This window comes from Camelus ferus, chromosome 15, assembly GCF_009834535.1.
Source record: "Camelus ferus isolate YT-003-E chromosome 15, BCGSAC_Cfer_1.0, whole genome shotgun sequence".
NCBI classification, from domain to species: domain Eukaryota; kingdom Metazoa; phylum Chordata; class Mammalia; order Artiodactyla; family Camelidae; genus Camelus; species Camelus ferus.
The window spans coordinates 51,060,144-51,077,712 of NC_045710.1; the positions used below are offsets into that span (position 1 = coordinate 51,060,144).

The 17,569-nt window shown below is 41.5% G+C and overlaps 1 protein-coding gene and 1 non-coding gene across 2 annotated transcripts; both read left to right on the top strand.

Moving 5' to 3' along the window:
* The first annotated feature begins 2,714 nt into the window (after positions 1 to 2,714).
* PCYOX1 (prenylcysteine oxidase 1) lies at positions 2,715 to 17,237 on the top strand. Its single transcript, XM_006192766.3, has 6 exons — positions 2,715 to 2,872; positions 4,065 to 4,271; positions 5,647 to 5,821; positions 12,761 to 12,972; positions 13,324 to 13,476; positions 13,913 to 17,237. The coding sequence occupies exons 1-6, from the start codon at positions 2,752 to 2,754 to the stop codon at positions 14,569 to 14,571; spliced, it is 1,527 nt and encodes a 508-aa protein (XP_006192828.1). The 5' UTR covers positions 2,715 to 2,751; the 3' UTR covers positions 14,572 to 17,237.
* TRNAT-GGU lies at positions 6,754 to 6,825 on the top strand. The gene has a single exon. It is a non-coding gene; the product is annotated as a tRNA-Thr (tRNA).
* Positions 17,238 to 17,569: the final 332 nt, after the last annotated feature.

Below are 17,569 nucleotides of genomic sequence, written 5' to 3' on the forward strand. Positions count from 1 at the left end.
TCTGTATTTATATTGAGTTTTTTACTGCTTCTTATCCATTTGTAGAGCTCTTTGTATGTTTGTGATATAAACCACCATCTAGTCTGTCACTTTAGTGGCAAATACTTTTTCTCATACTTTTTTTTTTAACTTTCATAATTCTGTCTCTTGCCATCTGAAAATGTTTGTGTTTTATGTAATCAAATGGGTTTATCTTTTCTCATATTGCTTCTGAATTTCCTATCTTGCATAAGACAGAATAAATATCAGTTAGGCTATTTAGAATGAGAAAGAAATGAGATGTGTGGAAGTAAGAACATAGGAAAATGAATTTCTTCAAGGTAGTTTTAATGGAAAAAAACAAAACCTGGAGACATGGCAGAATTCTTGATTTGATTGTTGTCAAAGCCAGACTGGTTGAATTTTAACCTTTTTCAGTAGTATGCCATTTCAGTGGGGAAAAGTCCAGTGTGAATACAAAGCTGGACTGTAATCGACGTTTAAATTTTAATCAATAATATACTATTGTAACAGGAAAAAGTCCAGTGTGAATTGTACAAATAGACTTTGATTTAGTTATAGGCGATCTCATGTTTTAAAAGGAGAATGATGGAATAGGGGTGGGGTGGGGATGAATAGGGGCTCAGTAGAGCTAGGGAAGTGAAAGATTACAAAAATTCAGAAGCAGCAGCAGTTAGGCAGGTGAAACGCCTCTGCTCTCGTTAATTGCTGCTTATCAAATTTAGTTCCCTGTCCTCCCACAAAGACTAGGAGGTAAGGGCTCTATCTTCATTTGTTGTCTGGAACGAACATTAAATTTTTTTTGGCAGCCTTGTGTTTACTCAGATAGCCACTTTAAGGTGAGCTAAGCTCATTGGAAGAATGCAGCTCTGAGCTGTGGTAACCGATGTTAGTGTTTGTTCAAGTCTTTATATGCTAAAGTTGAGCCCCTGTTGGAAAGAGTGCTCTGAGGAACTTGGCTAGAATTTGGTCAAGGAGAGAATCTTAGTGTTTAGTTTCCAAAGGAGATTGCTTTTTCGAACAACACTCTAAATAAATATTCTAATACACTTTATTATATTGCACTTCATATTTGTGGCAACAATTCCCATGATTAAAAAAACTAATCTTTTTGAGTTTTAGTGATAATATTTCTTGAAAAGGCAAGAGTGCAGAACAAGAAAGCCTTCAATCCACCTCCACTTTGCAAGTTCTGTATACTGCCTCTTCACTGAGGATCCTTTCTGAAAAAATTTTCCTGATGTTTCAGAAGCAGAAATGAAAGTTTCCACTTAGGACACTTGTGTCAAGTTTACTGACATGGTTAATTCTAATCAGCCGACATATTTTCTGAAGGCCTTTTAGGCTTAATGTAGTGAGGCGCTGTGAGCATAATGTAACTTGGAAAAAGAAAAGACACATAATTTAGTTCTTTCTTTGTAATTTGTAGAAAAAGGAGATTTAATCTTCATATTTTTATGTTCTTAAGTAGAAGTGTTTAATTCATGTATGATTTGCATCTTGTTCCAGAAACACCTCCATTCCCCCTTTCTTACTCTGCTCCACTGGCCTCCTTCCTGTTCCTTAACCATGCTAGGCATTCATTCTCTTTGCCTAGAAATCTCTTTCCCCAGATATTCACCTGGCTCAACCCCTCACTTCTGCAAACTTTTGCTTAAATGCTTAAATGCCATCCTGGTCAGTGAGGTCTACCCTGACCAAGCTATTCAAAATTGCAAGCCATTCTGCAATCCTCTTTCCCCAGTCTATATTACATCATTTGTTCATTTATTCTAATTATCGTCTGTCTCCCTCCACTAGAATGTCTGCATTATTAGAATAAATATTTTAAAAAATCTGTTTTATTCACTGTTTTTTTCTCAAGTACCTGGAACATTGCCTGCCACTTGGAAGGAACTCAATAAATATTTGTCCAATAAATGAATCCTTTTTGTAGTGGATTTTCTACTTCTCTCAAAGTTAGAAAGGTTATTCTTTTTATCAAACTTACTTTCCTTCCATCCATACTGTTCTTCATGTTCATGTACTAGTTTTTCTTTTTTTCTTTTCCCTTTTTTTTTTGTTTGGATGGGGTATTGTAATAGGATCATATAATACCCATTACTCAGTCAGCAGCTTTTCTCACCTAACAATACTAGGACAATAGATACAAATCCTACATTTTTTTAATGCTTGCATAATGTTCCACTATATGACATGGATACAATACTTTCATTCATGTCTGTCATTACTTTTCCTCTCCCTTCGCTTTGGACCACCCCATCCCTGGTCTCCCCCATTTTTCCTTTCGTCTAGCACCATTTACCCATTTATTTCATATCCAACATTCCCTAACACAGTGAACATAGCGATCACTCAGTGTTTGTTGCAACCCATCTGTACGTGACAGCGACTAGCCATGTGCATTCTTTGAGCAAGAGCGTTTGATGAAACAGAAGAGGGCACTACTGAGGAAATTAAAAGGTGGGGTCCGCCTCCCCTGGGGCTTTTGGTGTCCCTCTGAAGCAGGATGGTATTCGGAGGGGCAGGACGGGCTTGGGGGACCAAGGGGACCCGGATTGGGAGCGCCTGGAGGGAAGTGTGGACTTCGGGTGTCAGGGGCCTGCACTGGGGTATGGGGGTGGGGGTGGGGGGAGCTGGGCGGGGCTTGGGTGGGCGAGGCCAGCCACGGGGCGGGGCGGACGGAGAGCGCAGGCTCAAACGGGGGCTGACAGCCCGGCGCTCTAGTCGGACTGCAGCGCTGGGAAAGCCATGAAGTGCACCGCTGGGAAGCTCGCTTGCTCGGCTGTGGGGCTATGGCTGGGGCTGCTGCTGCTGTGTGGCTGGGGCTGCCCCGGGAGCGCTGAGCCGCGGGCTCCGCCGGAGAAGATCGGTAGGCCAGAAGGAGGCAGCGGGGGCAGAGGGTTGCGAGAGCGCACCCCGCACCCGGCTGCCGCTGCCTGATGCGCCGTTCCCGGCACCCATGAGCCTGCCGGGCAGCGCGGAACCAGCCCTCTGCGCAAGTCGTGACCTTCCCTGTTAGTGCCTTGGGGCCACTTTTTGTTCCCCAGGGACCGCGCCTTCCCGGGCATTGAGACAGGCCCACTTGAGGAACGGGCCGTGGAGGGAGGGACCCGGACCAAGCGTCCTTGCAGAACCTGTCCCGGGAGGCCTGGAGCTCCAGGTGGCCGAGGTCCCTCTCGCCGCCTCCCTTTGCTGCACTTGTGGGAGGCCAGTCCTTTGGCTCGTCTTGGAGCCATGGGCCACTTCAGCTCTGCAGACGAGAGGCGCACGCGGGCACAGCACACCCAGCGGTGCAAACAGGCTGACCGCGCTGACCGCGCCTGCTTCCCATGATGGGCTGGGGCGCCCTTCCCCCGTCCGCTCCGCTGAAGTCGGCCGGCTGGCGGAGGCCCGTGGCTTGCACAATTTCTCTGCCTGGGACGACTACACAGCCGAAACCGTCACTCTTTCTAGTTTCAGTCTTCGTGGTGTTTTGCTCCCTGTTTGTTTTGTGTTGCTTGGCTTATTATTATTCTTATTATTTTTATTCCCCTTAAATAAGGCTCTGCTCTTTGGGTTCAGGAGCCTGTTTATATTAACGAGACAGACCACATCCAGGGAAAAATGGCGGCCACTTTATTTAAAATGCGTGCTGGGAAGGCCCCACCTCCTCTGTTCCCATGCGTTGGGCACAAAGAAGGGTGTGCGGACCACTTGGTACCTTCGCAAAGAACTGTGAGAATCTTGGGGCATCTGGCAAAAACAAAAAACAAAAAACACCCAAAATAAACAAAAAACCCAAACCAAACCAACCAACCAAACCCCCAATTAATGTCAATTTATAAGTTAATCTACTACCACTTTTGAATGGGAGCAGTGGCTGCCCAGATTCAGAGTTCTATCTTCACTGAAACTGTCACTCCCCCCTTAACCCCTCCACCAGCCTGCCTTAAATTGTTTTTAACAGCCTTAAGTAACATTTTTAAAAAAATTTGATTTAGAGCCTTTCAAAAACTAACAAAACCTACAAAGCTGGTAAGAGGGAAAAATAAACTCTTCCTTTTTTTTTTTCCTCCCCATAGCTATTATTGGAGCTGGAATTGGTGGCACTTCAGCAGCCTATTGTCTGCGGCAGAAATTTGGGGAACATGTGAAGATTCACGTGATTGAAAAAGGAGAGGTGGGGGGCCGTCTGGCCACCTTGACTATGCAGGGACACGAATATGAGGCAGGAGGCTCTATCATCCATCCTTTAAATCTGCACATGAAGCGTTTCGTCAAGGACCTGGGTATGTAATTTGGTCTTCCAGCTAAGCAGGTTTCAATATCCATGGATATTGTCAGATAGGGAACTGAAACTCTTCTGCCTTGTCAATTGTCTTTTACAGAGAAGCTGGTAAAACTATTTGCCTCACTTTCCTTCTAGCAATTCGTTCTGCCTCAGGTTCTGCGCTGCTGTAATGGGACACTAGTTATCTGTATCTTCAGTTATCTGGAATTACAGACATGGGGCGCAGGGTGGGGATGGTTACTGTTGTTGGTTCTTAAACCTCTGGGTTCCTGTTAAAGAATCAGAGAATGCTTAAAAAAAAAACACAAATGAACTTATTTATGGAGCAGAAACAGACTCACAGACATAGAAAACAGACCTATAGTTACTAGGGGCAAAGAGGGGTTGGAGGGATAAATTGGGAGTTCAGAATCTGCAGATATTAACTACTATATTTAAAATAGATAAACAATAAGGTCCTACTGTATAGCACAGGAAAATATTCACTACCTTGTAATAGCCTATAATGAAAAAGAATATGACAAGGAATATATATGTATGTATAATATATATGACTGAATCACTATGCTGTACACCAGAAATTAACACAGCATTGTAAACCGACTATATTTCAATTTAAAAAATCAAAAATAAAAAGAGTCAAAGAATGGTTTGAGTTAGCAGAAACCTACTGTGTTCATCTTACAGCTGGGGGAATGAGGCCCAGAGACTTGAAGTGTCTGGCTTAAAGTCACACAGCTATAAGTGCAAACATGTGCCTGGAACTTGGGACATCTGACTGCTTCCCTACCAGCAGAGGTGCCTGACAGGTGTTGGGGGAAGTCTGCAGGCCTCTGCAGGCTCTTTCCTCAGTGAATATTGTGTAATTTTGGCCTCCTTCCAGTTATCAGAAATATCCAGTTATGCAAAATAGGATTTGCCCAAGAGTGGGGCTGCCTTTTCCTTAGCTGCTTTCCATATCTCCTGTGGACGCTTCCTGGGCCTCTTTCCTCCATGAAGGCAAGTGGATGCCAGGAGCAATTTATGCTGCAAAAATCCTATCTAACATTTCAGTTTTTAAGTTGAACTCAGCTGGTACTCTGGCTTTTTCTTTTGACTTTTTCGTCTTTTTAGACTAAATATAGCCAGTCTAATTTTGATACATCTGCACAATCATCTAACCCATCTTTCAGAGAATCTGCTTTTGGACAGTGTGGTGAGTGTCTAGGGTATCACACACTGGTCTAAAGATAGAGCTTGGATATGTCTCCTGAGAACTAGGGGAAGCCTGGAATTCGCTCACTTCACAGTGTCCCCAGTAGCTTCAGATTACCTTCTTTCCTTTGATCAGCGTGGACACCACTGACTTAGCTACCCTTTCTTTGTTTTTGCAGGTCTCTCTGCCGTTCAGAGCCCTAGTGGCCTAGTGGGGGTGTATAACGGAGAGACTCTGGTATATGAGGAGAGCAGCTGGTTTATAATTAACATGATTAAACTAATTTGGCACTATGGATTTCAGTCCCTCCGAATGCACATGTGGGTAGAGGATATATTAGACAAGTTTATGAGGTAATTTTTTTCTCTTCCATCTAACCTAAGACCTTTTATTAGATGATGTTTAGAATCAGAGTTTCTTGGAACAGTTCTCTACCTAACCGCAAGGCCTGTTTGTCAGATTGTTAGGCAAAATGTTTTGTATAAAATATGCAGACCATGTATCCACTTGGAAATTGAAAGGGGAGTTTATTTTCGCCTCTGAAATTATTTTTGCAAATGCTCAAATATATTTTGCAAATGCTCATTTTGTTTTGTCAGACACTTTTAATTACTCTACAAATACTAAATCCTTAAAGTCTCATGACAGATCTCTGAGGTAGGTAGTGTGATTAGCTTCTTTTTACAGATGTGGGAGGTGGCGGCTTAGAGAGGTTTCAGGTGGGCAAGTACACCCACCGAGTAAGGGGTGGAGCTGGAGTTCTCACCCAGGCAATCTGGCTCCAGGGTCCTCACTCTTAATTTCTGAAGTGTGTTAGTGTTGTGAGTAGATCAATGAGGTAATGTGTACAAGAGCTTGTAGAAGGGATCAGAAAACTTAAAGGAGCTGTATTTAATTATGGCATGATGTTTCAGTGAGCCAGCAGCCTGGAATAGAGTATCAGTTTTATGCCTCAAGAATTTAAATTAAGATATTCAATTTCAGCCTTGTCCTGGGTAGTCAGAATACAGGTGCCCCTTCTTTATGTTTTTCTGTTATTTTCGAAATTTTCCATGTGTATGACTGTGCATTGCTTTGTTAAGTAGGAAAAAAATAACATAAAGTTACCAATCTAACTTTGAAAGATACAATCAGTTTTTTTAAGTTTGTTGGCATGTACTGACTTTTATGTTGGTTTACAATTTTAGATGCTGGAATGATTTAACTCGTAAATGCTAATAATATTTCATTACTATGATTGTTCCAACATAATAAAAGAATTGTTAAGAAGGAAAATTTGGGGGTGAGTGATATAGCTCAGTGGTAGAGCATGTGCTTGGTGTGCACAAGGTCCTGGGTTCAATCCCCAGTGCCTCCATTAAGGTGAAAACTAAAAAAATAATGATTAAAAAAAAAAAAGAAGGTAAAATTACATGTCATGTGATCAAGTATTGACCAGAACAAATGTAAGAGTTAAATAGGATGAATATACTTTAGTTTCTGTAACTTATAGTAGTTAGGAATTCCTTTTGTTCTTAACATCATTCTGAGGTCAATTCCTTGAACATCTTTCCAGTGGGTATGTTAAGTTTGGCTGCAGTGCAGGTTGTTTTAAAGTAGTCATTCATTTATTCATTCACCAAATACTGTTTAGTATGTGCCAGGCACTATTCTAAGTCCTAAAGATATAGAACCTAGAACATGTCCCTGCCCTCAGAGAACATACCTTCTGATAGAGAGACAGCAGTTAACTAGGAAAATATATAGAACTTGTATAGAGACAGCCGTTCCCTTTTTAAAAAAAAGGTGGCATGTTGGTGCATGCTTAGCAAGAAACTCAAGTTCACATGGCATCAGACACAGCCCTGCCGGTTTTCGTATCTGTGGCTTGCTTGGCATGTAGAGAATTGCCCTTTGAGAAATCAAGAAATCACTTTTGAAGTGAATTCTGTATATTACAGAACTGTGAAAAAGACTGAGTGAGGGTCTTGCTTGTTTGCTTTTTTTGGTGGGGGGAGGTAATTAGGTTATTTATTTATCTTTAATAGAAGTACTGGGGATTGAACCTAGGACCTCATGCATGCTAGGTGTGCGCTCTACCACTGTGCTATATATAGCCTCCCCTCTGTACTATTTTTGATTTTAGGAAACAGTTTCCAAACTATGGAATGACTGCCCCTCTCTGGTGTATCTTTGATACTTGATTATATAGCACTGACCTTTCTGTTTTTTAAAGGGTCATGCATCAGACATGTCTGTTTCTTTCAATAAATCAAGATCATGCAAATCTTATTTTGGTAATTTTATCATACCCTGTGAGATAGTTGGCGAGAAGGCAGGTATTGAGCCAGCGTGTGCCAGTAGCCGAAGTAGTGAAATACTGCTGAGGTTGTGAAATAGCTGCTGCCTGCCTGTTTTGTCTTCCTCAGGAACCTCCTCCCCTGCCCCCCGCAGGGAGTCTTTTTTTTAAAATGGAGGTACTGGGGTTGAACCCAGGACCTCATGCATGCTAGGCGCACACACTCTACTACTGAGCTATATACCCTCCCCCGTCCCCCCCCAGCACGAAGCCTTGATTCAGTTCCAGTGCTGGAGTCAGTCTACTTTCTATTTAATGCTGTACCAGTTGTTAAATATTTGCAGTATCACCCATGTCACAGAAGCCAGGATTGGGAGCCACAGAAGTTGCCAAGAGAGGAATCCTTACATTTCAGTAAAGCAGTAATTCTCAACCCTGACTGCAAATGATATTCACATGGGGAATTTTTACTACCAGGGGGAGGTAATTTGGCATATATATATATATGTATACACACACACATACACACACATACATGTATTTTTTTTAATAGAGGTACTGAGGATTGAACCCAGGAGGACCTTGTGCATGCTAATTAAGCATGCACTCTACCACTGAGTTACATACCTTCCTCCACAACACGGGGATCTTTTAAAAATGAGAACACTGTGCTCTATCCCAGAGAATTTTTATTTCATTGTTCTGGAGTAGGATCTGGGCATTGGTATGTTCATCTTAGGTGAATCTTAACTATAATCAAAGTTGAGGACCACTAGGTTAAAATGCACAATTGGAGAATATTCTTGAGTTTTTTTCTTCGAATGGTGTAGAAACTTAAAGTCCTTGCTCAACATTTTTGCTCTTTTCCTTTGGTATATATATGACAGATCCAGTTGGCTCCTTTTGAAAGTGGCTTGTGATTTTCTGTAGGAACTTTTGAGGGGTCAAGAACTTTTGGGGAGGTCTGCTGACCAGCTTCGAGGAAGTACATTGTCATTTTTGTGCTTCCATTCCAGAGTGTGCACAGTGTGAGCCCAGGTCCATGTGGCAGTAGTAATCCGTGACACTTGAAAGACGGTTCACCCTTGTGTTAGGCAACACCCCACACCCTGGGAGGATGCACTCATTTTTCTCTGTTGTTGGAGGTACTTGGGTAGAGAACTTGCAGCCCCTGATATCCACACTTCCAAGTTAATTTCCAGTTCTGAGCATTTATTTATGCAATTCTTCTGCCTGGATGCCATTCCTTATCCCAGAGTTCAGTCTCTTATCTCACCCCTTTTCTAATACTCTGGTCACCTTCCCCTAATTCCTTAGTCACCATTCATCTCTCTTTTCAAACATCTCTTAGGCATTGTATGTGCACACCACATGCTCACTTGTGTTGTTCCACAGTATGCTCATTAACCAGAACGTAGTAGATATTCACTCAGATACTTGTTGCATTGAACCCTGTGGTCCACTGATGGCTTCCTGTTGCGATACCTTGGCTGATAGGCTAGGCTAAAGCTCACTCTTGTCCCCAGTACTTAGTGCATTTCTGGGGATATGTTAGATCCTTCACACTTCTTGATCTGAGGCTGAAAAAGCTCAGAGTGAAAGGCTTTATAAACATCCCCTTTTTTTCCCTAAAAGGAAGAAAGTTACTCGTAACAAATATTTTGAGTCATTTTTTACTCTTTTTTTGTTCTCTCATTTCCCAAATCCAGTCTGTCTTGAATCCTATCTTTAAAAAGTATGCAGTCTTTTAAAAAAAATCTAAAACTTCACCACTTCTTGCCATCATTACTGCTACCAGTTTGATCCAAGCCACTCTTATCTGTAGTCTGGATTGTTGGAGTAGCCTCCTGGGGTTGGCTGAATAATGCAAGGTGTCCACGTCCGAATCCCTGGAACCTGCGAATGTGTTACCTTACATGGTAAAAGGAATGTTGTAAATATGATTAAGTTAAGGGTCTCAAAGTGGGGAGATATTCTTCATTATTTACATGGGCCCAAGGTAATCACCCAAGCATGGGAATTTTGGGGGCTCTCCAGACCTGCCTTATCCCCTCTGTGGTTTCCAGCTTGCTGGGGTCACAGCAAGATTGTAGTGGCAAGGCTGCCGATTTTGAAGGCTGCCTTGTTGCCAGCAAGAGGAGAATGGGAACAAAGCAAGTTCAAGTGCCACAGGGCTCATTTCTTCTTACTGACATTCAGCCACTTAGCTTGAATAAATACTCCTGGGATTTGGACAAGTGTTTTGTTTATTTCCAGAGTCTTGAAAAAGTTGATGTTCAATGTGTGCCACAGCTTTTATGTCGGGGCAGATGTTCTAAGGTCCTTCCTCCATCATTTTAGGAGTGCTTCTTCCCTCTCCCTTCCTTTTTTCTGACTGGGCCTCCTCCTGCTCGCGTGATCTCCCTGCGTCGGCTGCACTGGGCCGCACTGTTCCTTGAGCAGACCAGGCTTGTTTCTGTCAGAAGGCTTTTGTACTGCTCTTACCTCTACCCGAAATACCACCCCCTCCCGGTACTGCAGGGCTTGTATCCTCACCTCCTTCAGGCCTTTGCTCAGATGTCACCTTCTCAGTGAGGCTTTCCTTGACCACTCTGCTAATTTTTTTGGACCGTCTTATTTAGAGCTGCAGCCCTGCCAACTCCAAGCATTCCCAGCCTTACTTTTTCATTTACTTTTCTCCTTAATGATGATCATCCTCTAAACTCCTAGGTAATTTGCTTACATTTATTAATTTTTTTATTGCCTGTTTACCCAACTAGAACAAATGCTCCACTAGGGCGGGGATTTTTTCTGTATTGTATTGACCTCTGCATCCTCAGCACCTGGAACAGTGCCTGGCCCAAAGCTGATGCTCCATAATTATTTGTTCAATGAATAAATGAAAGAATGAATGAATGAATGAATACATGGTTAAGGGTCATATATATGTAGTTTAAAAAGAAAGAGGGCTACTCAAGCTATCGATTAGCAGAAACTACTAGTTACTTATATCTAACTTTCTGATAAATATGTTTGGGGGGGGGAGGTAGTTAGGTTTATTTATTTTAATAGAGGTAGTGGGGATTGAACCCAGGACCTTGTGCATGCTAGGCATGCGCTCTACCACTGAGCTATACTCTTCCCCCATAGATTTGTATTCTAGTGCAACTGGTATTACAGAGCAGTTACAACGCTCAGTGTTTCTATGGTGTATGTTGTCTCATGCCTCATTTAGGAGGCTTGTTTGATTGGGGTTGGGGCTCAGGTGGGAGGAGGCAGGAAATAATTTTTTTATAACAACATATATAAGTTATTTAATTAATTGGCTACTATTTTGTCATGCTGACCATTAGCAAAAGATCACTGTTCATTTTGTGAGGTATTCAGTCTATTATTTTTCTAAAGAACTCAATATTTTCATCCTACTTTTTCCAATTTCTTAGAAACTAGAAGCCAGATGATACGGTTGGAGGCAATTCTTTTAATTTCTCAGTTTGGATGCTGAGAATTTTCCCACACAAATTTATTTGACGTTTTGTACACTACACTGTTAGACAGTAGGTAATGTTAAAATGGGTAGGACGTTATCTCTGCTCTTTGAAAAATTACAGTTCATTTTGAGGGAAGAAATTTGATTTAAAAACTCCTCCTACAGCCACTGACAGGAGACTGATAGGATTCCTTGACGGAAAGGAACCATGTCTTTCTCACTTGTGTATCACGTGCAACCTGAGAAAAAATACGTATTGAGTTATTGCATGAATTAATTTATGGGGATGTATTTCAAGTCCAAAGTGCAGAGAAATGTGAGGTGATATTTTCTAAAAATTAAATAATACAAAGTAGTATCTAAGTATTGGATGAGCAGCATGAGTGCTAAGTTTTATGGGACTTTTTAATGTGGTGACATCACCATGGACTGGGAAGTTGGGCAAGACTTTGCAAAGGAGGTGGGATTCAAGCTCTGGAGGACCTGTAGCTAGCTGTCCTATGATTAGGAATGAGGACGGTATCCACGTGGAGGGAAGAGCGAGTGCATGTTTGGGAGCAATATACAGAGCGTATTTAGAGACCAGGGAATTGGGCCAACTGTGTCCAAGTGAAAGGCATGAGTGTGTATTTGTGTGTGTGTGTGAGTGTGTGTGTGTGTGTGTGTGGTTGAGGGCAGGGAGGAGAGTGGTGCTTGAGCCTTCTACCTGCTATGTGACTTTTAGACCATTTCTTTTACTTCTACTTTGTTTCTGTTTCTGCAGTTAGAGCAAAGGAGACTTGATGAGTTTGGCTCAAAAAAAATCCATTTTTTTTTGATGTCAGAACTTTATTGATTAAGCAGTAGTAAGCGAGATTTTTTTTCAATAAGTGAACGGATGACAAAATAAGAAGGGTATTTTAGGCTTCTGGGAGATTCATAAATGTTTCAAAGAAGAGAAACCAGAAGCAGGTACATCCATTCTTCATTTTAAGAGTTTGAATGTAAATCCTGATGTAAGATCAGGGAAATGAGGGTGAAGTAACAAGAGAGATGTTAGAAAGACTGATGAAGTTTCCATGTTCGGTGGGAGCAGCAGAAAGGAGAAGTGACGTGTTTAAGTCTGAAGCTAAATGAACTGAGGATGGCACGTAGGATGTTAGAAGTAGCCTGTTATTTCTGGCTGGGCTGCGGGGTAGGTGGAGGGCATCATCCTTAGTGAAAAAGTAGAGTTTAATTGTAGACGTGGCCTCAGTGCTGCTGGAAGATAAGGCAAATGAGAACGAGACATCCCCTCCTCTTTAAAGGTGCTCCCAGTGACCAGATTAATGCAGAAGAGTGTGTACAAAGGACAGTGGGCTTCCAGGGGAGGCGGGGGGAGAGGGAGGACCAAGAGCTTCTGGGACCCCTGGGGAAGGTGGTGACTGAGTTGCGTCTCACGTGATAGGTGGGAATCAGAGGAAACAGGAAAGTCAGTTTGAGTCTTATGATGCTCTTTTCCTTCTTTATGTCTACCCTCCCCCGTCTTGTTTGATGTCTAATGGCCATTTCTCTTCTATTCAAAAGGATCTACCGCTACCAATCTCATGACTATGCCTTCAGTAGCGTGGAGAAGTTACTGCATTCCCTAGGAGGGGACGACTTCCTTGCACTGTTTAACCGATCACTTCTGGAAACCTTGCAGAAAGCAGGCTTCTCTGAGAAATTCCTCGATGAAATTATTACTCCCGTCATGAGGGTCAATTATGGCCAAAACATGAACATCAATGGCTTTGTGGGTAAGTCAGGGCTTGGAATAGTCACGGACATTAGTTAGGAGTGGTTTACCTGATGCTGTGGTGGCTCCTGACTTTGGGCCATGATTTGGAGAAGACCCCCTTTCTCTGTGAAACCTCAGGCCCAACAGAAGCATTGGCAAATTGTGTATATGTGGATGTGCATTTTTATGGGAACGGTGTCTTTAGTTTTCATTAGTTGAATGGTTCTTGACTGGGGGAGATTTTGCTCCCAAGGCCATTTGGCAGTGTCTGGAGACATTTGGAGCAGGGCTCGGCTACTTGGGAAGGGAGAGTGGGGAGAGGGTCTCTTAGAGTCAGAATTAAAACACATTGTTTTCCTACCACCGACAGGGGCAGTGTCAATGTCCGCTACCGATCCTGGTCTTTGGGCAGTAAAAGGTGGCAATAAACTTGTCTGCTCACGGCTCCTTGAGGCTTCCAAAAGCAATCTTATATCTGGCTCAGTAATATCCATAGAGGAGAAAACAAGGACCAAACAGACAGGTGAGCTTGAACATCTGTTGTCTTGTTCCTCATTTCCTCTGCAGAAAATAATTGCTTGGGGAGAAAAACCTCTTTTACCATCTCCTGCTCAGTTCCAAATGCTGAAATTTTAGACTGGATGTGTTGTGTCGTGTGGGAATATTCGTAAATGTGCTCAAGTACAGCGGCATAACTCCTTGGATTTAAAAAACAATCTCACCCTCAAAAGTACAGATTTCATACTCTGTACTTATTGACAAGGTTTTTTTTTTTTTTTTTTTTGATTCCAAATAGAAAATTGGTGGCAATGTAATAATAATGCAAGGGAAAACTTTCTTTAATTCCTCAAAATGATAGAGAAACTATTAAGAAGGTATAGAATTATTTTTAGAAGGTATAAACTATAGTATGATAGAAACAATTACAAAAATAATGTGTGCTTCCTAATTTCCTCTAGGAGATCCCACAAAGATGTATGAAGTGGTCTACCAAACCAGATCTGAGACCCATTCAGACTTCTATGACATCGTCTTGGTGGCCACTCCGTTGAATCGAAAAATGTCCAATATAACTTTTCTCAACTTTGATCCTCCAATTGAGGAATTCCATCAACACTACGAACCTTTAGTGACCACTTTAATTAAGGGGCAGTTGAATTCAACTGTTTTTAGCTCTAGACCCTTAGATGAGTTTGACCTTGGTACCGTCTTAACCACTGATAATCCAGATTTGTTCATTAACAGCATTGGGTTTGTGTCCTCCGTAAGAGAAGATAATAGTCCTCAACCAAAAGCAGAGAAGGCACACGTTTGGAAGATCTTTTCCGCAAGAGCTCTTAGCAAAGAGCAAATTTTAAAGCTCTTTGTGTCCTACGATTATGCTGTGAAGCAGTCATGGTTTGCGTATCCTCATTATACGCCTCCAGAGAAATGTCCCTCCATCATACTCCATGATCGACTCTATTACCTCAACGGCATAGAGTTCGCAGCAAGTGCCATGGAAATGAGCGCCGTGGCGGGCTACAACTCTGCTCTCCTCGCCTACCACCGCTGGAACGGACACACTCACATGATTGACCAAGAGGACTTACATGAGAGACTTAAAACTGAGCTCTGAAATACCACCATCTCTTTTTTCGCCCCCTCCTGGTTCCAAATGGAGTATCACTGGCAAAAAAGAGCACAGTCTGAGCAGAGATGATTTTGAATCAGCTATTTTGCCATTATCATTGTTTAACAAAAGTAATCCCAGTGAGTCATGAGAAGATACAAGGTTCTAATTAAGCATGAAGGCATAAAGGTGGCATCTCCACCATTTCTTAACTCTTTTAATCCATCAGCAGCATTTCCCAGATGTGTCTGTTCGTAAGAATCATCTGAGTTTCTTAAACAAGATGGGTTCTCTAGCTCGTCTGGAGATTCTGATTTAATAGGCCTGGGGTGGGCCCTGGATTCTGAACAAAACCTTAGAGCATTTTAAGTGAGTGCTTGAGGACGACTTATCTTTTAGCTGGGGACTAGGTGATTTGTGCTTCACAGCTGGATGTGATCTTCATTCACATAAAACTACATGGGAGCTGGTATCTTACGCCTGGATTTAGTAATTTATACCCTTTTTCAAAGTAAATATGCCCATGCCTGAAGCCTGGACTTTCAGGATGTTCTTTTGCTTGCTTCTGTCTCTGTTTATTTAGGGGTGAAATTCAGAAGTCTCAGTAGTATAAACTTAAGATGTCATGCAAAAATCTCAAGTGAAATGAAAAGCAAATACTGGCTAATAAAAATTTAGCATTCTGTTATCAAACCCTCACCTGAGGAGCTTTGAAAAATGCTGATAGAGCGCCACAACAGAGATTCTGATTTAATGGATTGAGGATAGGACCTGTTTTTTGGTAGCTTTTTAAAGTTCCTAGTATGCGTGCAACCTGGATTGAGAATCACTGATGTGAGGGTTTATGTTTCCAAAGGGTTCTTAGTGCCTTAAAAGTCCCAAGAAACCCAATCCATTATCAGAGCAGATCCGTGATGCAAAGAATGATTTCTCTCAGTGAGAACTCAAGTAATCTTGATAGTAAGAAGCACTGACAGTCTAACAGCAGAGGCAACTTAGATTACTCCAGAGCAGTTGGCACTGGAGTGGGATATTCAGAATGACACCATGCTTGATCAGATCCAGCATATGTTCAAACTGTTAAATGCTTCTAAAGGTACTGTAGCATTTGGGGTGAGAAACTGGTTGCTGAAATCTTAAGGCAGTGGTTCTCAGCCTTGGCTGTACATTGGAATCACTTATAGGAGTGCTTCTTGAATGATTCTAACATGTAGCCAAACTTGAGAACCGATTCTCCCATCTGTACAACGATCACGAGTGACCGTCCTTAGTCACTGGAAGGACAAATAAAAGCTCCTGAATTCTAAAAGTAACTGCAACCAAGTTAACATGTATTAAAAAAAAAAAGTCTATTTCCAGATTATAGCAGTAGCTACTTTAGTGAAAAAGAGAACATTGAGTCTTATTTAAGACAATTTCTTCTCTACTTCTGTTACAATTGTGAATATTAATATGCTGATAAAACTGCCAAGATATATTTGATGTAGAGGCAGGGATTAAATTTATAGTTTGTCAAAGGGTCAGCTTTTTACTATTTTTATTCTTAGAAAGTATGTTAAGAGGCATTTGTATTTTTTCTTTTGTTGTTTTGATGAAGACAGTATGTAGAGAATGTGATACTGTTATGTATATTGCTAAAAGTGGGTAAATACTAATGAAATAATTTTAATTTCTACCACTTGTAGGCTTGTTTTGCAATGGGATATATTTTTGTTTAGAAAAACACCAATTTAAAATGTTGCTATTATGTCAAACCTAACTGATTTTGTTTTCTGACAGGGCACCTGAGATTGCTTTCTCAAAGAGCAAAAACAGGTTATTGGTATATTGAGCATGTTAGTTTTAATGCAATTACAATATTTTTTTTAATTGGAAGAAAAATACTATCAGAGCCCATTATTCCAGAAGGCCACTCAAATCATCTTTTTACAGTAGAGACTGGTAAAAACTATGTAGGGGCTGAATGAAAGCCAAGTTTTGCTCCAGTGGTTCTCCAGCTTGAGTATGCATCACAATCACCTGCAGGGCTTGTTAAAACATTGCTGGGCCTAACCTCCAGAATTTGTTTCAGTAGGCTTGGAGTGGGATACAAAAAACTCCATTTCTATTACGTTCCTAGGTGATGCTACTGGTCTCGGAACCACAGAGTTGTGGTATAGTTGCAAAAAACGCGAGCTTGTCAACATTAGTGAAGATTTAAAGAGCTGCTGGAGAATAAAAGTGTGTTGGCTTTCACATCAACTCTAGTTAGTCTGATCCCTCTGGCTCTTCATTTGCTGAATCATTTCCTATGAACAGGAAATACCATTTTGGAGATAAATATAAGCCACCCATTTTGTTCTATTTTACAGGTACCTCACACCCATTCTCCAGTTAAAGTGATTCATGATCGTAGGCTTTTTACCCCATCACAAAAACAGGCTTAAGCATTTGCTTGATAGGTTTCTCAAGTTGGGTTCATGACACAACCATCTGTAATATTGTTCTCATCTGAGGCTGTGCACCGTAAAACTTATCAACTAGATGAATATATTACAGGCAGCATTGTCACTATCCTCTATCCCACAAAGAATCACAATGCACTGGAATGTTTTTATCAAATATATTTCTACTCTTCAAAAGTTTTTCCCCACTTATGTTCAAAATAAATCATCACTATTTCCTGTGTTTTACTTCTGTTGTGCTATATGGTTGACCCTTAAACAGCATGGGAGTTAGGGGTGCTGACCCTCCAAGCAGCTGAAAATCTGCAGGTAACTTACAGCCAGCACTCTATGGACGTGGTTGCGCTATCCAAGGTTCTGAACCCGCAATTCAACCATGGATAGTGTATTAATGTAATATTTACTACTGGAAAAAGCCTATATACAACTGGATCTGTGCAGTTCAAACCCGTGTTTGACTGCAACTGTACTTGGAATGTGGATGTACCTGGAAAGTCAGAGTACCTCAAAGTTACTTCAAGAATTTTGAAAATTCCAGTTAACGTTCCAGAAGAAACCCA